This window comes from Chaetura pelagica, unplaced genomic scaffold (genome assembly GCF_000747805.2).
Source record: "Chaetura pelagica isolate M959 unplaced genomic scaffold, ChaPel_1.0 scaffold171, whole genome shotgun sequence".
Taxonomy (NCBI): Eukaryota; Metazoa; Chordata; class Aves; order Apodiformes; family Apodidae; genus Chaetura; species Chaetura pelagica.
Genome location: NW_009952066.1, coordinates 684,497 through 708,092, shown reverse-complemented (window position 1 = coordinate 708,092; position 23,596 = coordinate 684,497). Strand labels below are relative to the sequence as shown.

The following is a 23,596-nucleotide window of genomic DNA, read 5'->3' as shown; positions in this document are numbered from 1 at the left end:
AGAGGTTCAACTGTGTTGTTTGCCAAATTCACCATTTTCACAAGCAGCTGTAACTGAGGGATATCAGCGGGTGGCCACAGTTGTGCATCTGTGTTTAAGCCTTGGTCCTTGTTGTAACCATTTCCCACATATATGAATGTTACAATAGTTATTAATGTGGTAAATCCTTACTGACCAGCATCTCTTCTTCCTTCTTATGAGGCTACTGACTTATCCTAGTCATGTAAAGTGCTTTTACCTCTGTTTTCAAGACCTGTTTGCTGTGTTTTGATTTAGATGCTAGAGAATCAAATGGATGTTCGTAAGAAGGAGATAGAGGAGCTACAAAGCCAGGCACGGGCTTTAAGTCAAGAAGGGAAGAGTACAGATGAAGTAGATGGCAAACGCCTTACTGTAGAAAAGAAATTTTTGGAGTTGTTGGAACCTTTGAATGAAAGAAAGGCAAACCTGCTGGCTTCTAAGGAGATCCACCAGTTTAACCGGGATGTGGAAGATGAAATTGTGAGTACAAAAGAAATCCTGTTCCCCAGACACTAGGAAAATACCACATATATCGTAGTGAGAAACCTTTAGATTATGTCTCTCATTGGCGTGGCTGAGTAACACTGGTTTTGCTTCTTGTGTGCACCAACCCCTCTCTGCTCCCTTAGCTGCATCTGGGGTTAATTGAAACTGTATGTGCTCTTCTCTTGCTTCTAGTTGTGGGTCGGAGAGAGGATGCCTATAGCTACATCTACTGATCATGGACACAACCTCCAGACTGTGCAACTGCTAATAAAGAAAAATCAGGTAAGTAGATGCCGTTAGAGCTCTATACCTGTTATTTCTCCTTAATGCAGGCTAATTCAGGAAGGAAAGGCCTGGGGTAAAGCAATGGATGCTTCATTGGTGATATGCAATGCAGGAGCAGTGTGACCACTGGGTGGTGGCATATCCGGGGAGGGCTCAGCCTCAGTTGGTCCATTTGAGCTGGATGGCATGTGCTTTGCTGCCCCCCTAGAGTTAAGACCCATGACTGGCATTTCTTTTTCGTTCAGTGCAGTGTCTCATCAGTCTGCTTTTCTCCCATGTAGACCCTTCAGAAAGAAATCCAGGGACATCAGCCTCGCATCGATGACATTTTTGAGAGGAGTCAAAACATCATCACAGAGAGTAGCCCCAATGCTGAAGCAATTCAGCAGAGACTTGCAGACTTGCAGCAGCTGTGGAACCTCCTAATCGAGGAGACAGAGAAACGCCACAAGCGCCTCGAGGAGTCTCACAGAGCCCAGCAGTATTACTTTGATGCTGCTGAGGCTGAGGCCTGGATGAGTGAGCAGGAACTCTACATGATGTCAGAAGAGAAAGCCAAGGTGAGGAACTCCACAGTGACACTGGTTTGGTTTCAGTTGTTTAGCTAGAGGGGGGCAGGTGACATGATTTAAAATGTCACTAACGTAATGGTAACATAAACAAATTTAATTCCCTGGTGAAACCTCAGGTGATCATCTGTTCTATCTGTTAGGACATCTCTGACAGCATGGAGGATAAGCCTCGCTGTACTGAGTCAGTGAAGTGTCCTGAGGCTGTGGTGGCAACTGTGTGCCTTCCTTTACTGTAAGGCCAGAGTTGCCAGAACAGAGTTGCCAGTTGGGGCAGATTTGCTGTTAGTTTTGAATTACTGGGAATAGCATGGTGCACCTGTCTGTGAAACAAGCCTGATGGCCACCCAAGTGATGCCACCAGTTGTTAGCTTTTACTCCCAGTGAAGTGAAATCAGAAAAACATCAGACCTACCGAAGAGCACACAAACTCCTGTTCAAGGAAGTGTGAGAGTACAGTGTCTTATTTGTTATTTACATAAATATACTGCATTCATTGCCCCGATAAAATAAGCTCAGCTTTTTGCTCAGTCTTCAGTTTAAAAGAGTTTGTTTTCTTTTTTATATCTAAGCAGTGTAAATAAAAAGGAGTATTAATGCAAATATTTCATCATACAAAGTATTTTAATGAAAAGGCTTATTGACAGTACCAGTTAACACTGAGAGCTGGGAGTTGTTTTTCTTAATCATTACAATGCATAGAAAGTTTGGATCAGAATTTCTCCATGCACTTTGGTGGAGAATCTTTTGGCATGGGCTCTGTTGGAATTTTTTTCTTTGAGCCAGGCTCTTGTTGAAAAAAGCCCGACAAGTGACGTGCCTAAAACTGTTCCATTTTTCTGAGCCTTGCACAATCATCAGTGTTGTGTAAACACACAAAGAGCTTCATAGAAGTGGAAATCTAACATGCTCACTGCACAGCTGAAGTAATTTTGCTCTTCATCCCAGAGGGGTTGTTGCATTCACTCCTTTGCTTGCTGTTTTGCTTTCTGTGGGTACCATTTGCTGTGAACTCAGCTATTAATATACCATTGTCAGAACATCTTGTCTTCAGTCTCTACTTGGGAGCAGTTCTTTATAAATGTTTCTGGCTACCACTTCTTGCTCACACATCCGAGTTGAACTTGCTGTGAAATTCCTTCCTCTGGAGTGGGGGACTTGACTGTACTTTTCTGTCATCGTTACAGGATGAACAGAGCGCTGTGTCCATGCTGAAGAAACACCAAATTTTGGAACAAGCTGTAGAAGACTATGCTGAAACTGTGCACCAGCTTTCAAAGACCAGCAGAACTTTGGTGGCAGATAATCACCCAGAAAGGTATTAACTGCTGTTTTTTATTGGATTATGCTTTCTTTCAGTGTTTCAGTCGCTTCACTGGGTCATTCTGACATACAGAGTAAGTAGCTCAGGAGAGTGCACAGAGGAAGAGGAGTTCAGCCTCACTCAATTCAAGATACTTGTTGGACCACCCTAATTTGGCTAGAGACAGAGTCCTGAGCAGGGTCAGCTGCTGATTTGTGGGTAGTACTGGACACTTTTGATACATGTCTGTTGTATCAATTGTACAGGACAGTGTTGTCAGGTCTGCCAACACTGCTAAACCTCACAAAGGTAAAGCAATCTTGAGAGACAAGGGTTCATATTCACTCTTTCAACCAACTTTTCTGTCCAGCCCAGGGGGTCACAGTCATTTATCCTTCTTAGTACAGTGCTACCTGAGATGTGCCTCCTCTCTTTGAGATTCCAGTAGAATCAAGAACTGGAATCTGATGCTTTAAACATGACCACATTAACAAGTCAGTTTTGGTGAATTTATCTCAACTTCCATAAATTACTTTCCCTGTGGGATAATTCAGGAAGCTTAAGAACTGCTTTGCTGTAAGAGCTGCAGCTAAGCAAGCTGCATTTGCTTTGACTGCAAAGCTGATTTCATGTATTTAACTGCTCTGCCTTTGCAGATGGGAAGATAGGATGTTCTTAGGAAAGACACTGTCTGCCTCTGGTGGAAGATTATTTAACTCAAAAGCACTCTCTTGTGGATATGATAATTTCTGATGAGAGCGGATATCCTGGCTGAGCTGACTGAGAACTGGAATAACATAATCAACTTTACAAGGCAAAGAGAAGGCAGGGCTATATATAGGGCCTATTTAACAGGGTTATGTGGCTCAGACAAAATATAGGCAAAAGATATGGCAAGTAGAAATATTAATCACTTTTGGAAATGCTGAGCTTTAGGGAATAAGAAGCCCATGAGTGCCTCTGAACTTCAAAGCACAATTTAAATAAAATTGAAATGCTACTTGCCTCAGCAGCTCAGATCCTGCCTGTAATTTTGGGAGAAGGCTCTGGGATGATCTGTGGTCAAACAAATTGAGAGCTTGGTTCTCAGCTTCACTTTCTAAAGCCAGGGGGGTTATATGCACAGGGCAGACAAGTTTTCCTGCTCGTGCAGTCAGCAGAATTTTGGTCCAGTGTGTCTGAGTTAAATCCATGAATGCAGCAGACATACGTTCTGTGGATTAAATATTCTGAGTGGTTTGTATTCCTTGTACCCTTTTAAAAGACACTGAGGACTTAATGCTCTTTGTTACTTTCAGTGAGCGTATCAGCATGCGCCAGTCCAAGGTAGATAAGCTGTATGCAGGCCTGAAGGATCTAGCTGAAGAGAGACGGGGCAAGCTGGATGAGAGACACAGGCTGTTCCAGCTGAATCGTGAGGTGGATGACCTGGAGCAATGGATTGCTGAAAGGGAGGTGGTGGCAGGATCCCATGAGCTGGGACAGGATTACGAACACGTCACGGTAAGAAGTTCTTCAGTCGTGGCTGCAAGTTTACCTTCTTTTTCTGGGTGCTGGATGCAGAAAATGTTTATTTTTATATAAATGGGTGGCTGGCTTGCTTGGTTTGCTCAGGTCAGTTTGTAATTACAGCGTGAGTCTGTTTCTTTGTGCTTCAGATGCTACAGGAGCGATTCCGAGAATTTGCCCGAGACACTGGAAACATTGGACAGGAGCGTGTTGATACTGTTAACCACATGGCAGATGAGCTCATCAACTCTGGACATTCAGATGCTGCGACAATTGCAGAGTGGAAGGATGGACTCAATGAGGCCTGGGCTGATCTCCTGGAGCTCATTGACACAAGAACACAAATTCTAGCAGCCTCTTATGAACTGCACAAATTTTACCATGATGCCAAGGAGATCTTAGGACGTATTCAAGACAAACATAAGAAACTGCCTGAAGAGCTTGGTAGAGACCAAAACACAGTGGAAACACTACAGAGAATGCACACAACGTTTGAGCATGATATCCAGGCGCTCGGCACCCAGGTGCGTAGCAAGCGACCGGCGCTGGCAGTGAGTGTGGAACCTGTCTCCTGTCTCCTAGCCTCTCCGTGGCTGGGAGGCAGAGTGCTACCAGCTGCTTTCCAAGTGTGTTTCTGTGGGAATAATTTCACCTGTGTAATTTTCTTATCTGTCTCTCTGCTTCTCTGTCATTGCATTAGGTTGATTAGTTCATCTAAAATAGAAATCCGTAAGTACAGATTCAGATTTCTGACTATGTAGGTAGTTGTTGAACATTATTCCATTTCCTGTCCATGGTTGAAGAAGAAATCCTGAAGGCAAAGAACTTCTGTTTCAATTTAAAGTAAAGCAGCTTCTGACAGTCTCAGCCTGCTGGGTGCATAGGAGTAGAGTGGATGGAGAGGCACGAGGGTGACACAGTTGAGCTCCTCAGAGGACCTTTTTCTGATTGCCTCAAGCAGCAGCACCAGCAGTACACTCTGTGGCTGGTACTGCTGGAAAGTAGCTTATGTTTGAAGAAAAAAGGGTTCCTTTGGCTTAAGACATTGTCTCTTCAGTCAGTTTCTGAAAGTCATTAAACAGATACTAAATTTGTAAAGAAGTTATAATGTAGTGGAGGGAACAGGAAATACACATTTCACATTTTTCTGCACCTGACATTGTTCTTGTGTGTTATATTAATTGTGCTGGAAGGCACCTTAGATTTGCCTGCTCCCTATGCTATGTTCACCTCAGTGTGCATAGGACACAGCTGTCATGTCCTGTGGAAGAATCGGTTTTCCGAAGGGTACTTGGAGGACAGGGATGAATATGAAAGGATGGGTAAGCCAGGCTGGGTTTTCTATTGTTTAAAAAATACCAAAAAGCCCCAACAAAACCCTCTTCTGATGGGTACTTGTTATTTTTCCTTTCTGGGAGGCAAAGGAAGCCTGAACATCTACACAGAGGCTTTCTGACTTGGTTATGAATGTGGGCATTCTGACTTTAAAATTGGTTTTTGTGATGTTTCCTAACAGCAATCTGAAGAGATTTAAAGTACCTAGTCCAGGCTAAGATTTTTAAAAGCAGACAAATTTGATGAAATTCAGAATCTTTTGAAGCCAAGGTCTGTTAAATAGAAGGTGGCAGCCATTCAGACATCACAGAGGGAATTCTAAACAAAAAAAAATGTTCAGCTGCCAAAATGAGAATTTCAGAACAAGTTGCTTAAGGAAGGAAGGAATTATGACCGCCTGCCTTTATCCCAGAAGGACAGAAAAGATAGCTTTTATGGCCACACTGCCTGCCAATTCTTATGTTGCAATTTACATAGTTGTTTACTCTAGAGCAAAGGGGATATAGTAACCATTTGATTTTCTGAGTGTTTTACTTTCAGAAGCTGTAGATTTTATACATAGAATGGGAGACATTCACAAAACACCAGTCCCAATCTCTCAAAAAGATAATTATAATCAAGGCTTACATTAAGAAATATGTAATCACAGCAGAGTGGTGGTGAAAGCACTTAGGACTGTTTTCATGTGAAACAGCTAGAACATCAACATGGATCATTATGACAGTGTCATGATCTCTGTCCTTGTAGCCAGAAGGCTGTGATATTCAAAGTTTAAAAAAAAACACAACAAAAAACAGCAAAAAAAATTAGGCAAGAGCTAATAGAATGATTCTAGGCTCAAAAAAGGTGTGAAACAGTAAAAAATACAGTGCTTGAAAGGAAAAGAAATTTCTAATATTAGAAGGCTCTTTGAATATCTGAATTTTCTTCTGTTTGAAGTAATTATCTGCATTTTTGAAAAATCATCTCTGTCAGTGAGAGTAGTGGTTTTGATACAGGAGTTCCTGAGTGGCATTGTCACTCATGTGAGAGGAAGAAAATGGAATGATGGGAATGGTCCCCATCTGCCCTGACATTTAACAGTCACTTTGTATTGGCACTGAGTTTTACAGAAAGTTTAGACAGTGGCAAATCTTTGCTAATTTGGAGGTCCCAAGAAATATTCTCAGAGGATATACTAACTTAATAACAGAACAAACCTTTTTAGTGTCAACAGATCTAATACATATGCAGTGACTCCAGAAAGCCATTCAAGTGGCAAATTAGCAGCTAAAATGTCCCCATGTTTGTGGCTCAGCAGTACCCAAACACTGATGCATTTCTCTCATAAAAACACACCAGGTCAGACAGCTGCAGGAGGATGCTGCACGCCTTCAGGCTGCCTATGCTGGAGACAAAGCTGATGACATTCAGAAGAGGGAAAACGAGGTCCTGGAAGCATGGAAGGCGCTTTTGGATGCCTGTGAGGGCCGCCGGGTTAGACTGGTGGATACAGGAGACAAGTTCCGTTTCTTCAGCATGGTTCGTGATCTCATGCTGTGGATGGAAGATGTTATCCGACAGATAGAAGCCCAAGAAAAGCCAAGGTAATGTGAAGTGTCTCTTCTCCATCAGAGGCTAAGGCTGCAGGTCAGGTGAGGAACATCTGTAAGACTCAGTATCACTGAATTCCTAGGGGCTGTCAAAACCTGATGGTACGGAAGGAATTGCAGTGTAAAATTATGTTCAAAGAGAGATTAAGTCTCGTGCGTTTGTTTGATCTGTGATTCAGACCAAAATGGTGTTGTTCCTAAGGAAAGACTGCTAGCAGTCTTCCTTTCTGAACTACAAAGGCAAGCTAGGAATTAATTTTATTTCTTTATCATACAATTCCAGATTAGTTTATTTATTTGAAAATGAAGCAGCTGCTACATCCAGAATATGTGTTTCTGACCCATGGATTGATCATTTTAGGGATGTTTCATCTGTTGAACTGCTGATGAACAATCACCAGGGTATCAAAGCAGAAATCGATGCCCGGAACGACAGCTTTACTACCTGCATTGAGCTGGGCAAATCTCTTCTGGCAAGGAAGCACTACGCATCAGAGGAGGTACTGTGCTTGCTGAGTGTGTCACAGCCGCAGTGCAGCTGGCCTGTAGATTCCTCAACTGGAAAAACTTGCATTGTGTAATCCATAGATTAAAAAGCTGTGTATTTATAATGACATGCATTACTTCAGGGACTGTTGCACTTATTCACTGTGGTGAAATTAGTGTGTAATTTAACTCTATGAATTTCTGTTGAGTAGCAGAGATGGCACCTAAATTTAAAGTATCATTTTCAGTCCAGGAAATGCAAAGAGGCTGTTGCATTCAGTTCTGCAGAGAGAAAGCTTTGGGATGGCTGTGTTGGGAAAGGTGACTTCTTAGAGCAGGAGCAGAGGCAATCATGAGACAGCCTGAGTTTTGCAGAGAGGAACTGGAATGCGTGAAGGGGCCTACTAGGGCAATGGGCAGCAAAAAGTTTGTCTCATAGGGAGAATATCCAGGGAATATTAAGAGAAAAATGTATCCAGCTGCTTAAGGCCTTGATTTATTTTCTGATTTGTCTAGGCCAGAGGATAGAGGCTCAACCCTCATTTTTTCCTGCCTCTCTTCAGCAGAGGGAGGAGAGCCAAATGTCATAAGATACTGCCCACTCAGGGGGGTGATATTTTCTGTGTCTGCATTACACTCAAGTGCTGTGGAGTATCCTCAGAGAAGCATTTGCTGAGGCTCTGGGAGGTTTTGCTAGCCAGTATTCACCCTGAGACTAATACAGGCCTTATGCTGGCACATCACTGGTGTTAGTCCAGGTTGCTGCAGGCTTTTTTAACAGTCACAGGCAGCACATTTTGCATTAATTGCTAGAAAAAGGACAGACAATACAATACATGGTTGCACCATTTAGATTTGTTTGTCTGTTAAAATCTTTTTATTAAATAATCTTGGTGCTGTATTTTTTAACATATACTGAGTACTTATGCAAATGTGATATTTTAGTACAAATGTCATATTTGTTTATACTTTGAAGAGAAAAGCAGCTGTTTTATTCCCGTTTAAGTCACTTCCTGACAATCCAGCACAATGTATTTCATCAGTGCCTTTTGCTGCTGGCAACAAGTGGTGTGGTGGGGTGAGCCTGCTACCTGCTCCTTGTGTAACAGTCCTGCATTCTCCTCTTCAATCCAGATCAAGGAAAAGCTGCTGCAGCTGACAGAAAAGAGAAAAGAAATGATTGACAAGTGGGAAGACAGATGGGAGTGGCTGAGACTGAGTAAGGACATCCTCGGATTTCTTTTGAGCAGGGCCATATCTAATTCTCTCTTTGCTGTGTCTTCTTGAGCATTGGAAAATCCTGCAGCTCCTTACTCTTTTATTAACAGTGCTTCAAAGTGTGTTTGTAATGTAATAACTATAAGATTCACATCCATTGGTTGTAAAATAAGAGAGAATTTGAAACTAAGAAACAGGCACGAAAGGTCTTACTCTGTGTTGTCTGTGCAGTGGACAGTTATCCAGGATCTGAAAACTTTTAAGAGCAGTGCAGTCTCTTTGTGGGGTTCTGGCCTGCTCTCTGTAATTTCTTAATTGTTCTGAGCCTCAACAGGCTTTAACAAATACAGTAGCGTGGGTGGTTGTCTCTGCATTTGTACCATATTCTTCACCAAAATTGCTTTATTCCATTAGAAAAAAAAGCGGTGGAACTCTTTTTTTAGCTGTGAGAACAGGATAAAGGAAACCTGGAACTGTAGCAGCGTAGATAAGCATAAGGTACAGAAGTCATGCTTGCTGAAGGGAACTGCAGCCTACAGTCCAGCTGTTCTGAGACAGGCCAGTCTGAGGAGGAAAACCAGCAGATAACACCTTCTGCTCTGAATTCAGTAGGTTGCAGCAGATTAGAACAAAAAGGAAATACTAAAATTGCAAAATGAAGGAAGTCTGTAGAAGTGAAGGTGAGCCTTGACTTCTATTTTATCTCAGAGCAAAGCCAACAGGATAAATTTCTGGTTTTTAAGCAATTAATTTCAGTGCAATTAGTTAAGGAAAATACTCAGCGAAATACTTTTACTCTTTTTTTCCCCTAAGCTATGTTTAAGTAGATTCACAATATGGCTGATGATTTCATTATGTTCTTGTATTCATGGTGCATGGTTCATCTGTACATTTTTTGCTCAGTTTTGGAGGTACACCAGTTTTCAAGAGATGCAAGTGTGGCTGAGGCCTGGCTGCTGGGACAGGAACCCTACCTATCCAGTCGTGAAATAGGCCAGAGTGTTGATGAAGTGGAAAAATTAATTAAACGGCATGAAGCATTTGAAAAATCCGCGGCTACTTGGGATGAGAGATTTGCAGCACTGGAAAGACTGACCACGGTGAGTGCTATAGGGGAGAATAACCTCTCTTGGCCATTCCTCTTCATCTTGTTGCTGTCTGATTGCTCAGAGTAACTCCCAGCACCAGCCTAATCTCCATTTGTTGATTCATTTGTTGAACAACCTCAGCCAACCACCTTGAGCATGACTGTTGCCAAAAATACTAAAACCCTCTCTGGTTCATTTGAACTCAGTAACACTAGAGGAAAAAGCTTAAGTGATAAATGACCTTTAGTAGTCAACCAGAGCTGTCTCAGGCCCAGGTGTGGTGACCCGGAAGCCAATTCAAAAGCTGAGCAGTTTGCTCTGTGTTACAGGTTGTATTGCTAAAAGGGCTGAGTCATTCTGAGGGAGGAAGACCCAGATGCAAACACTTGAAATTATTTTTAGTTAAAAACAACTGTGAGGAGAGAGTGCTGGGGATGGGGATTTGTTGTGTTTTGACTGCTCTAGTACAGACCTGTATTGTCCCCTAGAAAGACCTAATTAGCAAAAAAATGAAAAACAACAAAACCCCATTTTGAGTACAGCTGCAGTGTCAGTAACAAATGCTTGGAGAGCATGTTACCATCTTTGGAGAATAATTTTGCTTTAGACACTAAAATTGGAGTGGCTTGATTTTTCACATTGACTGAGCGTCACAGCTGCAGACAAAAGGAACTGGAGTTTATCAACATCTTCAGAAATCGGGCTAGCTTTATTTAGATGGGTAATTTCAGGGGTTTGGATGTGAAACACTTTATTTCTATGTATGGCAAGCAGACAAGAGGATGTCAGTTTTCAGTATTATGATAGCTTGGGCTGCTTTTTTGTTTCTCTGGTTTTTGTTCTAATAGGATGAATAAGAAACACAGACAGTGGTGAGCTGTTGCCCAGGCACTACACTTAAGGTTAAAGTGTCTTATACAGTCTGCCTTTACTGAGAAACTCAGTGCAACAAACTTTGCATGATTAACACTTCTAAAGACAGATACTTCACATTTTATTTCTATTATTATTTTTATTATTATTTTATTATTATTATTAGTTAGTTATTTTTAGTTTCTAGAAATGCCCCAGAAAAACGTGCAGTGCTTTTAAATGCACAAAAAAATGTTTCATTTCCTAGTTGGAACTGCTGGAAGTACGTCGACAACAAGAGGAGGAGGAGAGGAAGAGACAGCCACCCACTCCAGAGCCAAGCCCAAAGGTTGCGGAGGATGCAGACTCCCAGAAGCAATGGTAAGCTCAGGCTATGGGAAGCTGGGCTGAGAACTTTACACTGTTTCTTCATACAGAAGAATTCTCAGGACTGAGTAACTCAGTGCAACAAACTTTGCATGATTAACACTTCTAAAGACAGATACTTCACATTTTATTTCTATTATTATTTTTATTATTATTTTATTATTATTATTAGTTAGTTATTTTTAGTTTCTAGAAATGCCCCAGAAAAACGTGCAGTGCTTTTAAATGCACAAAAAAATGTTTCATTTCCTAGTTGGAACTGCTGGAAGTACGTCGACAACAAGAGGAGGAGGAGAGGAAGAGACAGCCACCCACTCCAGAGCCAAGCCCAAAGGTTGCGGAGGATGCAGACTCCCAGAAGCAATGGTAAGCTCAGGCTATGGGAAGCTGGGCTGAGAACTTTACACTGTTTCTTCATACAGAAGAATTCTCAGGCTGAAGATACATTGTAAAAATGTCTGGAGTCTGGAGGCTGCATGGTTTGGTAATGTGACCGTTTTAAGGAGACTTGGTAGATGTAGTTAATGGGGACAGGACCTTTCCCAGGCATCTCAATTTGCTGCCAAGTTGGATTTTTCCTCATGTTGCAGTGTTACAACTGCTGAGGTGTACCTGGCCCTACAGTAAGAATGCTGGTTTTACATCCCCTCTGTTATGAATTACCATTTCTGAACAATCTCAGCGTTCTTCTATAGTGAGCATCAGTTGCAGATAGATTTCAAGCAATCTCTATGGAATATTAACATTTATAAAGTTACTTAAGTGACAGGAGTAGATTTATTTGTAAGGTAGCTGTCAGGAAAGTCTGTTTTGATCTCGCTTAACATCGAACTTACTCAGTTGGACCTTAGGATTTTAAGAACTTGCTTGAATTTCTGAGGTGTCTAATGTTCAGTGGGAAAATCTCATTTTGGTGAAAAAGACAGGTGACTTTTAAGAACTTAATACAGTTTATTTTCTTCTTCCTCTCTCCCAACAGGGACGGAACAAAAGGAGAACAGGTTTCCCAGAATGGATTGCCATCAGACCAGGAATCTCCACGGGTTAGTTACCGCTCCCAAACCTACCAAAACTACAAAAACTTTATTAGCAGACGGACAGCCAATGACCGATCGTGGTCTGGACTGTGACATACAGAATCATTTGCAGCAAAAGACACCTTTTTTCAGTATGGTTGACTGGTACTGGTTTAATCTTTTGGCTTCAGATTTCCCTGCTGCTTTTCTCTTCCTTCCCATCAGTTGACTTTTATTTAATTAGCAGTCCCTTGGAGATATATTTGCTTCACTTTACTCCTTGTTTATTTGAATCTACCCACTGACACTCAGTTGCTTTAAGGTGACACATTTACTTCATGTTATTTACTGTGAGTTTTTCATGTCGCTAATAGTATTAAGATTTTCCAGCTAAATCGTCCTCTATATGAGTAATTGAGATTTAATGAGCTTACATCATAAGGAAGAAGAAAACTAGAATCTGACAGGTATGACGCATCGAGTTATACTAACAGGTTTCAGCACGACAACATTATTAAATCAGCTGCATTAGCAAGCCAGTTATTTACAAGGCCAAAGATAATACATGCAAGTGAGCTCTGCAGTAAAGGCTGGGAGGGAGGGGAGAGTTGTGACTATCGACAAATAAAAGCCTTAAGGTTAGTTGTATGACATTCCATGCAGAATGGACTTATTGACTACAGATGAAAATAAACTTGAAATAAAACATTAAACACTAGTATTTAGATTTATCTTGATATTTAGTCCCTATTAAGAGTTGTAATCTTGCTGAGTATCTGTTTTGGGGCCCCATTTTGCCATGGTTCTGTCCAATTTACACTGCAGCAATTCAGTTTCCTGACACTGGAGAAACAGTGGTATAAATGTGGTAGGGTGTGGACCCTTACAGGAGAGGCTGTGATGCTTTTCTTTAAAAATGAAATAAAATACATTGGTATAAGGTCCCATCTCTTTATTTTATGTAGATGCAGGCTGAATGGCCCATACCTTATTTGTTCCTTCTTAATAGGGGATATCCCTGTGGAGTCAGGATGCATGCCAATAATCTTAATACGCAGCCATAAAAATACCAATTAATATGTATATATAGGTAAAGCAACACAGTAGTTGAAAACTGTCTTTTACCTCTCCATTGCCTTCTTGTAAAGCCTACTTGCTTCAATTAATGCTTTGAGTGGTGAGAAAAATGGCACTTCTCTTTCTTACATTTCTGAACCTCACTCTCTGAGGTTGTATTAAGTGCAGGAAAGTCTCCTGGCAGGCTCAGATCGGTGGATATTAGAGCTCTTACCAGCACTGCAGAGGAAATGCAGGTCCTCATTGGGTACTCTGGGGGGAAATGCTTTCAGCATAAGCTTATCTTTCAAGTAGCCCATCTCAGGCACTTCTGTGTGTCAATGCTGTAGGTTACTAAGCAGTTCTGCCTTTCTCTTTCTTTAAATAAAGCCTTTTGGTTAATCTTTAATGCTAAATTATGTAATGACCTGTCTATTCTACATTCTGATGTTTCTAAAATTACATATAGTTGTAGCAAGGAATGTGAGGTGGCGTGCAGGTACATCCCAGATCATCATCATGTTGTTGGTTACCACAGCCTTACATATGACCCATGTGCTTCTTTTTTTTTTAATTTATTTTATGATACATAATGCATTTCCATGTTAATCTTTGCCATCTGCACTTCAGTCTTTCATGAGAGCTTTTCAGCTCAGTTCATTGAATCTTGTGTTGCAATACATCAGATGTACACAGCTGTGTTATTTCTGCTTTGAGGCGCAAGATCTGCTGCTGTTGATCAGAGTTTTGACTTCTGACAACCAGCTGAGCGGTGCAGCTGAATTGTTCTCTATTGGCTGAGCTTCTAAAGTGAGAAAGGTGATTGAAAGGATGTGCTTCAGTAATTGTACTTTTGCTGTAACTTGTCTTTCCACTTCATGATGCATGTTTTTTTTCTTTTGTCAGGATAACAACATATAGCTTCTTAATGCTTTTAAAAATTCCATATAAATTTATGCAAATGATCTGGTGACTGCCTACACCAGAGCTGGCTCTCTGTGTGTGTAAGTGTGTGTCAGTCTCAGAGCAGCATAGCTGTAGCTTCTGACTCCACCATCTGGGAAGCCTTCAGATGTATTCTGGCTAAAAAGTAGTAGTAAAAGTAATGTACATAGATACACTTTTTTACTTGTATTAGTGCATTATATATAAAAATTACACTTCCATTATTAAGAAAAATTATTAAGTCATCGATTAAGGTCATCATTTTAGTCACTAGAAGTGTAAGTTTTCACCTATTTAGTATAGCCTATGGTTCTGGCTTAAAATGTTAAAATGGTACTTAGGCCAGAACAATATACAGGCTGTCATCTATTTGCATCTGAAATAGGCAAATACATTTCTATTATTTACGATTCAGTGCAGAGACGTGAGTTGATGAACTAAGTATAACATTGCTTCAAGCACTATGAAAATCAGAGAGATGTCTCCAGTCATTGTCACCAGCTGTTTTGTTGCATGTTACAGTCCTGATTTAAATATCTCAAGAGTAGTTGTTAGCCACTAAAGCACTTGCATCTAACCTCTCAGTCACGATTAAGGAAACTGTGTATGTGTTAATTGTTTTGTTGTAACAGTACAGTTTGCTATTAATGTTTGTCCTCCATTGCGTTGTCTCTGCATGCCCAATGCATGTTTCCATTAAAGTTCGTTTAGCTCCTGTTTTTTCTCTATTTTCATGACACGTTCTTCACATAGCTGTTTATGATTCAGATTTATTTTGCTTGTTTTCTGTTAATTGTAGATAACACATGAAAAGGAAATAAAACCTGAAAGAGCATCAGAAAAGCTTTTTATAGCCCTTTTACAATCAGTAATCAGAATTTTCAGTAGAAGTTACAGGTCTGGTCATGCAATTAAAGTTGGCAGTTTTCTTTTAAAACTGGAGGGTTGCAGTTTGCAGCACTGAATTGCATGTTATTTCCCATAGAAATACCTTAAGTAGCTGTGCAGTGGCTGCTGGTTAGAAACTGGTCTATTTACTTCAGATTAGTGGTTCTAGGTACCCCAAAATCAGTAATACTGTGTCACATCTTGCCAGCATTGCTACAGAAAACATGCTACTTTCAGCATTGGTTTAGCTAACAGGTGGTTCAGAGTAGTTTGTATCAGTTGTTTAGATAAGTTACTGTGGTCTGTGTAATTCTTTCTTGCTGGTCACAAAGCCTACATGTATGTCAGAGAGGCATCCAGCCAGCTGAAAACTGAGTAACTGTCCTTGGTCAAGATGATTTCCAAAAGCTGTCCTTTCTGTCAAGCATGGTCTGCTGGCTGGTGGTGGTTGATTAATTGAGCTGTCATTGGTGAATCATGGGGTCTTGATTTCATTACCTGTGTTATAGGAGCTGTGCTGGCAGTGTTTGTGTAACCTTTAGTCTCATCTATTTATTTGTCTTCTCCCCCCTTTAATGCAAGATTTTTGTTAATACTTTGAGATTTGGAGATAAATAGTGAGGTTTGATGGCTTGGATTTATCCTAATTGTGAAGGAGCAGTGTCATTCATTTTTACTTCCACTGGATAACAGCACAGGGTAGTTGTTTCCTCTTATAAACTAGGCTGTAAGCTACATGTCTGTAGGGACAGAGTAAAATAGATGTTACTGAAGTGGAATGTGAGCTGTGATTCTTTCCTGGTTTCAGTGGCATAGTGTCTGTATTCTGGAGATGTAGATTGCTTAAAGGCAGCTAACCAATCCTTCCCATATTCCTAGTAAGCTGACACTTAGCTCTTCCCGGGTCAACATACGAGGTACAAAGGTGTGAGGTACAATAACGTATACTTGGTGGGTATAAGAAGTTCTAGCAAATGGTGGCAAAATTTAGTTTGTTGCATAATAATTTGGCTGCTTTTGAATTGTTCAGGCCATGTGCAGAAGTGGGAATGTCTAATTATTGTGCGATTCACAAATACCTGCTTGTCTGCATAAAACCAGTCCAGAATGTTTGTAATCTACTAGAGCATTAGCAGCACTAAGCTTTAGTAACTTGCTAATAATAATAATAATAATACACACTGGTTGTGTAAGTCCTGAGCTGCTACCAATGGCTCTACATGTCAAAGTAAAGGTATAAGAAAAAAAACAAAACTGGGACCAAGCTGCATTTCAAAAGCTTATAGCCATTAGGATTCCAATTTAAATGATTTTTGGATGAATGGCTCCTGAAGACGTCGACAGCTTGACCAGTCAGAGCTGCTGGAAACATGGCTGCTCTCTAGGCTATCTCGATCACAGTGCGACAGGCAACGCGATCAACAAAGCAAGTGATGGGCAAGGCCTTGGTTCTGTCTTTGTTTGGGGGTAAATAGCTGTGTGATGGTGTGTGACTGTGGTGGTTTTCAGTTCCTTTAACAAAAATCCAATCCACCTAATAACAAAAGTCTGAAAAAGACCTGATAAATTGACACGTGACCTCATTTCCCTTGTCTTCAAGACCCAATATCCTAACTGGGATGGTGGAGATGAAATGCATGGTGTAATCTTTCTAATTTCTGCATGTTTTGATTTTGTTGTGTCACTAGGGGAATGGGGAAAGTGGGAAAGGAGCTTTTACAGAAACAAATAAATTGCACAAATTTTTGTAAATGCTCCTGGGCAATTATGACATATTTTTCTGTTGACTTATAGTTAATATATTTTCTAGACTTTTACTACCCCAGTAATGCCATAAATGTTTTTAAGGTGGCTGATGTGTATAACTTCTACTGTTCCTCTAGGTTTGCAGAAAGTGTGATTGTTACTGTTCCAAACATTTGAGTACTTAGCAACAGAATTGAATGCTCTCATTTTAGGAATAACAATATATGAAAGAATATGAATTGACCAGCAGAGCAAAGCACAGTAAAATTCACACTGATGTTTAGCTGCTCTTATTTTCCTTTGTCTCTACCTGTAAAATGGGTACTAATCCATTCATACCTTCTAATTTCCTTGGCCTTCTGTGTCTCCATGGAGTGTGAGAAAGATCTTATTGGCCTGTGTCATTCTTCAGGCAAAGTTTATACACAGCCACGTTGTGCAGGGAAACAGATTAACTGCGAGATACCTCCATGTTGTGAGGCTTCTAGCTGAACTTTTTTTCCACTGTTCCTAGGTGGCAGAAACTGCAGAAACAAATGAAATGGTCAATGGAGCTGCAGAACAGAGGACAAGTTCAAAAGAGACTAGTCCTGTTCCTTCCCCAACGGCAGACCGCAAAGCCAAGACCGCCGTTCAGGCCCAGACTGCTGCTACTCTGCCTGCCAAAACACAAGAGATCCCTTCAGCTCAGATGGAGGGCTTCTTACATCGCAAACACGAGTGGGAGACACACAGCAAGAAAGCCTCCAGCAGGTAAAGTACTCAATGCTTAATGCAGATTGTTAACATTTGAGCTCACCAAGATGTAAGACAGCAAATGTCATCCCTGCTGCTATTGTCTTCTCACAGCTCCTAGAGACCTTCCAGGGTTATGCTCCTGTTGCTGTAGAAACTGTGTATGCGTGGTTGAGTGGTATATTTAGTGAAGTTGCACTCTCAAGATACATGGTAGAAAATGCAGTGTTAGCCATATTTGGAAGGTGGAAAACTGAGGCATCAAGATACCATGACTTTCCCACTTCACATGATGAATTTGGCGCAGTAGTGGGATTTGATTCCAGATCTCTCAAGTTGTACATTACTACAAGAAAAGAAAAACACGTAGGTGTGAGAATAGAAATGTCCGTATTCTTCTGACATTTTCTTCTTGCACATTAGCACTTTCCACCTACTCTGTAATCTGTTCAGAAGAGAAAAGCGGGTAAAGATGATTTTGTATGCTTTAATTTATTCCATTCCTAACAACTTGGTCCTGCAGTTGTGAAATTTCTATCTGTGCTGGAAAAGGAGAGTGAGGCCCCTAATGACCTGAGAAAGCTCTTGAAACCAGTTTTATGGCTTGGCAGACAAGGAAAATGTTGACTAGCAAGTGGTGAACTACACCAACAACTGAGGGATTTGGTAGGAGCCCAAGTATTCAGCAGAGATGAGTGCAGATCACAAATGAGTACAGTACTACCATGATTTTTGTTCAGCTGGAGCTGTTCACACTGGAGAATTACTTTGAGGCACCAGTACTAATATCTAGGGACTCTTAGTTCTAGTAATCATAGATTTTTATAGCTGTATTGGAGGGTAAGGTGGATGTGTTTGTAGCAATCAAGGATTTAATGTGCAATCCTTTCCTTAGCTTGCAGCACAATGAGAATTCCTTCTACAATAAAGTGTAGTCATTAAAAGGTCAATCAGTTTTCTCCTAAGTATGCAGACCTCCTAGTCTGCCAAACAGTCCTCCCACTGTTAGGACGTGCTTATGTGCCATCAAAGGGAGCTCTGGAAATCTCTGTTCCATTTGGCTCCCAGTCAGTACTTTTGTCTTGAAGCCATGCTTTCATGAGAGGATTTGCCATCTGCAGCTTACAGGGCAGTGTATGCTGTATTCACATCCTCAGACTGAACTAGTCTCCATTACCTTATGGAAATAATTGTGTTTGCATTCTCCAGTTCTGCCAGTAAGAGCATTAGGTTTATAAATACTTTTCTTGTTTTCCGTGTCTTGAAGATCATGGCATAATGTGTACTGTGTGATAAACAACCAAGAGATGGGCTTCTACAAGGATTCGAAAGCTGCTGCTTCGGGCATCCCGTACCACAATGAGATTCCTGTCAGCTTGAGAGACGCAGTCTGTGAAGTAGCGGTCGATTATAAAAAGAAAAAGCATGTGTTCAAGCTAAGGTAAACCCCTTGAAGCATCTTGCCATTGCTTGAGGTTGTGGTGGGGATGTTCGCTGTGTGAATTCGTGGGAGGGAAATTATTAGCTGCATATCTCCTTTTCTGAACAAGCTCTTCACAACACTGAATCATGAGGTATGTAGCAAAGGTATGCACAGGTATGTAGCAAGCACAAAACAGTATCAAAATAATCTGTGTCTTTTTTTAACATCTGGGACAAGACTACATGTCTCCCTAAAGTTAGGAGCCTGCAGTTAAAAATGCTGGCTGCTCCCTCCCCCAGTACTGTATCTTGAGTCACCACCACAGTAGTTATGACAGCAGAGCAGCTGCAGAATTTAGCTGGGCTTCTACAATAACCATGAACACTCGGGGTGTTGCCTGTGATTTCTGTCTTTTTTAAAGTATCGAGTAAATTTCCATGCTGTCTTTTGTAAAAGATCAGCCTGAAGGAGCAAGTACTAACAGAGCAGTCAGCTGCTGAAGGTGGCAAGTTCTGCAGTGTGCCCTGACATACTGCAAGGGCTTCACTATCATGAAAGCCTGTTGGGGTGGTTTTGTGCACGTATAGATGTTGCAACTGTCCCATGCAGTCCCATGTGTCCCGGTCTAATTACGAACTGTAGCTAAACCAGCAGGACTTGAAGTGATGTGACTACTACTAAGCTAAATTTGTGGTGGTGGTTTTCTTCACAGATTGACTGATGGCAACGAATACCTCTTCCAAGCCAAAGATGATGTAAGTTGTTTTTTCTCATTGTTTATTGCTGATGAGATATCTCTGTTGTTATACAAAAGGAGAAAAGTAGCTGCTGAGAGCTTGGGAACACTTTAATTTCCTGGTCTGCAGTCTTGTGAATACATGTGCCTTATGTGTAGATTCAGAAGCTGCCAGTGGCACAAGCAGGGCAGCAGGGCTTTTCAGATACAGCTTTTAGTAGACATCTTCTGCAGGTGTGTAACCAGAGGAATGCCAGATGATGAGTTAGGACCATGTTTCCTTTATTTCCCACTTCTGTCCATTCCCCTTCCACAATCTTGAGAGAATTAGAGAGGATATGTTACGCACAGATTGTAACAGTTTTCTGCCTTTGGGGCTTCTTGAAGGAGGAGATGAACACGTGGATTCAGGCCATCACATCAGCTATCTCTTCTGATAAAATTGAAGTGTCCCCGACCACCCAGAGCACTCCAGCCTCCAGCCGTGCCCAGACCCTGCCTGCCAGTGTCACAATAACCAGCGAGTCCAGCCCTGGCAAGCGGGAGAAAGACAAAGAGAAAGACAAAGAGAAAAGATTCAGCCTTTTTGGTAAGAAGAAGTGAACTCCATCTCCACACACTGCACTTCTCTGACCGTTCCAGTGGAATTCCAGCATGCGAGCTCAGAACCAATACGTTACTCTCTGTGCCTCATGTTCCTCAATGTGATTGACATTTTTTTATTTATAGAGCGTTTTCAAATAAAAAGCCAACAAAAAAAAGAATCTAAAGTTACAAACGTATGAGGTGCATTGGGCAGCTTCTGTAGGAAAGGGAGGACCAGGTTTTGGGGGTTTGTTTTTGTTTTGTTGTTTTTTTAAAAAATGAAGTTAATGTAGATTAGATCTTAATATTTAAACTGTTCCTCAATTTTGTGAGGCTGTCTTGGAAAATAACCCACTCCTAGTGCTATTGGTATGCAAGGCAGCGGTGCTTTCGAATCTACTGTGCACATCGAAAACCAATGTACAAATTTTCAAAAACGTTCACTTCCTTTTAAGGTTGTTATGCTGAGTCTTGACTAGTAGACCCTCCCGTTACAATTCTAACATTTATTAAAATGGTAGTTTATGATCTTTGCTGTAACAGAGTGCAGGTATGCATTAACTTACAGACAAACCATTTATATCCTGGCATTGGTTATTAACACAACCTGAAGCTTTTCTGCATCAAGTACGACAGATAAGAATGTTGGTATACAAGGTGGATTAGCAGGCTGATACAGTTTTAAATAATCTGTAATTTCAAATTTTTTTTCGCTGAAATACATTATATTGTATGTTTCAGATAATTCTAGTACAAAGTATAATAAGACTAGATGTATAATAAACCCTTTAAAATCATCAATAAGTGTAAAAGTGGAACTGAAGCATTTACTGGAAAAGTAATGTTACTCAAATGGTTACTTGCTTGTCAGCTGCAGCACTGTGTGTTATAATTTTGCTACATTACCTTGCTATTTGATACATAGTGTGCATTTCTCTGTCACTGTAACTATTGTAATGAAAAATTTTCATCTTACTGCACAATCAGAAGTTACATTTAATAGGAATGAACTTTCAATGACTGGGCCTGTAGTCAAGAGTAGTACTGGAACTGGCTTTCAGTTGTATTGAACTGTACCTCTAGACTTTTACCCTATCTGTTAAATATATGCTATGTCATTAAATGCTTTTAAAACTAAATATGCTGGTTAAGTTCCTTATTTCATTTCTGACGATGTTAAATCATAATTTTGAAAAAGGATCAAAATAAAGTTATTTTAAAATGTCATCTCTCCTGTGCACTGAAACAAATGCCTTCAAATGTAATTCCATTTTTTTGGTGCAAAAGCTCATGCTAAGACAGTTGTTTTCTCTCTTTCTGCTTTTCTTTATCTTCCTTTTCCTTTCCCCTCACACCTGCGTTCCCTTTCACACTGCTCCCCAAACTAAGTGCTAGAGAATAAAACTTGTTAAAATATTTTGACAAAGATATATTTTGTGAGAAATAAATCCAGCAGAATCAGTGAAGTAAGCATAGGCACAGGCAAGGGCAATTGAGCAGGTTACCTGAATGTCTTATCCCACTGAGGTAAATATCCATGCACTAGTTTGCAGGAAAAGAACATTATTTCAAGTAATCTTAGTTCTCCGGCTTTCTACCTACCCTTTGCTCAAGTGCTTAAGTCTTCAGTAAATTGAGCAATAATTGAACTTTGTAATTTACTGAGGACTGGTTGTGCTGCCCAGTTTGATTTCACTGGGATTTTTAATGTCAGTTTCTGTTAAGCATCTCACTTCAGATACAGCCACTATTGCAGTTTTGTGCTGACAGACATTTAATGCAGCCAAGGTGATGGTGAATCTCACTGTTTCCTTGACCTTGTCAGCATTTCTAAGCCTGGCATGATTTCAGTTTTCTTTAATTTGGATGCCATCTAGTGAACCATCTGAAAAGAATAGTTCTAAGAAGCCCTATTAGGCATGAGGAGTTTTAAACTCGTTGAAATGTAAAGAACCTGCGGGTTAATTTTTTAAGATTATTAAAACACACTCAAACATAATTTTAGGTGAAAGTGGATAAAATGCAGACTGATGTATTTCCAAGCCACAGTTTCTTGAACACGTGACCAGTACAGTATCTTAATTCTTTTCATGAGTATACTGTGTTTCTGAAGTTTTGGGTTATTAGACAATGGAATATTCATGCACATGAGTTTTTACTCCTGTAATATTAATTCTCCCAGTAAAAAGTAGGAGAGAGATTAGTAAAAAGTAGGAAAACACCACTAGTCTTGTAAAATTTAATACAATGTAAAGCTTGGCTTTAATGTTACAAGAGAATATGAAACATTATTCTTAGCTGATTAAGTTATAAAATGTTCATGCCTTGCCATTTATGTAACTTCAATTAAGCTTTTACACTGAGGAATTTAACAGATTGATCTTCACTACTTGTTGAGTGTAATCCTGTAGTGTCCTGGCTGAACATGCTTTCAGAATTCTTTTTCTTGTTTTGTCTTGCTTCTTACCACAAGTTGCTCCTGAGAACTACCTGAATAAAAATTCTTTCTGCTTGGGAACTAATTTCAAGTTGCTGGGGAGCAAGAGTGAATTCTAGTAAGGCTGTTTTCTCATTTGAACTGTAAGGGTGCAGTTTCTGTGCAGAGAGAATTGGTGGGTCAGGAGGAACAAGAGGGGAGGATGAATGGGGAAATCTCTCTCGGGTAGATGAAACCTTATATTCCTGCTTGTTACCTCTGAAGAGTGAGGATTTGTTAGTACCGTTTAGCACTGTTCTCCAGTTTGGTTTTTTTGTCAGGAGGATTTGTAAGCTTATGTATATTCCAGTTAGTTTGGTTTCCTCTGGTGATACATTGCAAAAGTAATACAGAATTTGAGCACTAACATTTTCAAATAAATTTAATTAAAGCCAACCACTTTTCAGCTACATTGCTATCATTGTTATGAAAAAGATAAATTATCTTCTAGTTAGGCCAGTCTGCCTTCTGTTTTTTTCTCTTGACGGGAGCCCCATGTTGCATTCTCAGCTGAAAAGATATTGAAGAGCTGCACCTGAAGAGTCCTTTCCATGTCCTGGTGAAGTAAGTAGAATAAAGGAAAAAAAACTAAACCAAACTCATTAACCATAGAAATTAAGCATGTGTTGGGTGGTAGGGGTTTTTTTTCAGATTGATGCAAATAATCTGTTAATCCATCTGTTCTGCTCAGAGAGTATGTTCTATTGCAGGGTTGTACTCTATATAATGAAGAGTAATAGTGAAATGTGTTATTAATCTCTGTTCCTGCGAAATACTGTTTGAGACCACTTTTCACCGTGCTCTCTTTTTTTTTATGATTGATTTTGCAGAGAATGGACTTTAAATGGGCAGGGTCTTT

At 40.4% G+C, this 23,596-nt stretch overlaps 1 protein-coding gene across 2 annotated transcripts in view; it reads left to right on the top strand.

Moving 5' to 3' along the window:
• SPTBN1 (spectrin, beta, non-erythrocytic 1) overlaps positions 1 to 21,488 on the top strand; it is an 89,546-nt gene extending 68,058 nt beyond the window's left edge. The window contains exons 20-35 of one of the 2 annotated variants that reach the window (XM_010004619.1): positions 277 to 501; positions 700 to 789; positions 1,074 to 1,352; positions 2,549 to 2,679; positions 3,963 to 4,167; positions 4,323 to 4,697; positions 6,850 to 7,094; positions 7,462 to 7,600; positions 8,721 to 8,805; positions 9,708 to 9,904; positions 11,013 to 11,125; positions 12,111 to 12,174; positions 17,297 to 17,535; positions 18,785 to 18,958; positions 19,653 to 19,695; positions 20,064 to 21,488. In XM_010004619.1, the coding sequence (XP_010002921.1) occupies positions 277 to 501; positions 700 to 789; positions 1,074 to 1,352; positions 2,549 to 2,679; positions 3,963 to 4,167; positions 4,323 to 4,697; positions 6,850 to 7,094; positions 7,462 to 7,600; positions 8,721 to 8,805; positions 9,708 to 9,904; positions 11,013 to 11,125; positions 12,111 to 12,174; positions 17,297 to 17,535; positions 18,785 to 18,958; positions 19,653 to 19,695; positions 20,064 to 20,279 (2,820 nt within the window). In that variant the 3' untranslated portion in view covers positions 20,280 to 21,488. Of the gene's footprint in view, positions 1 to 276; positions 502 to 699; positions 790 to 1,073; positions 1,353 to 2,548; positions 2,680 to 3,962; positions 4,168 to 4,322; positions 4,698 to 6,849; positions 7,095 to 7,461; positions 7,601 to 8,720; positions 8,806 to 9,707; positions 9,905 to 11,012; positions 11,126 to 12,110; positions 12,795 to 17,296; positions 17,536 to 18,784; positions 18,959 to 19,652; positions 19,696 to 20,063 lie in introns of those variants that run through there. The other variant, XM_010004627.1, reaches the window with a different exon arrangement.
• Positions 21,489 to 23,596: the final 2,108 nt, after the last annotated feature.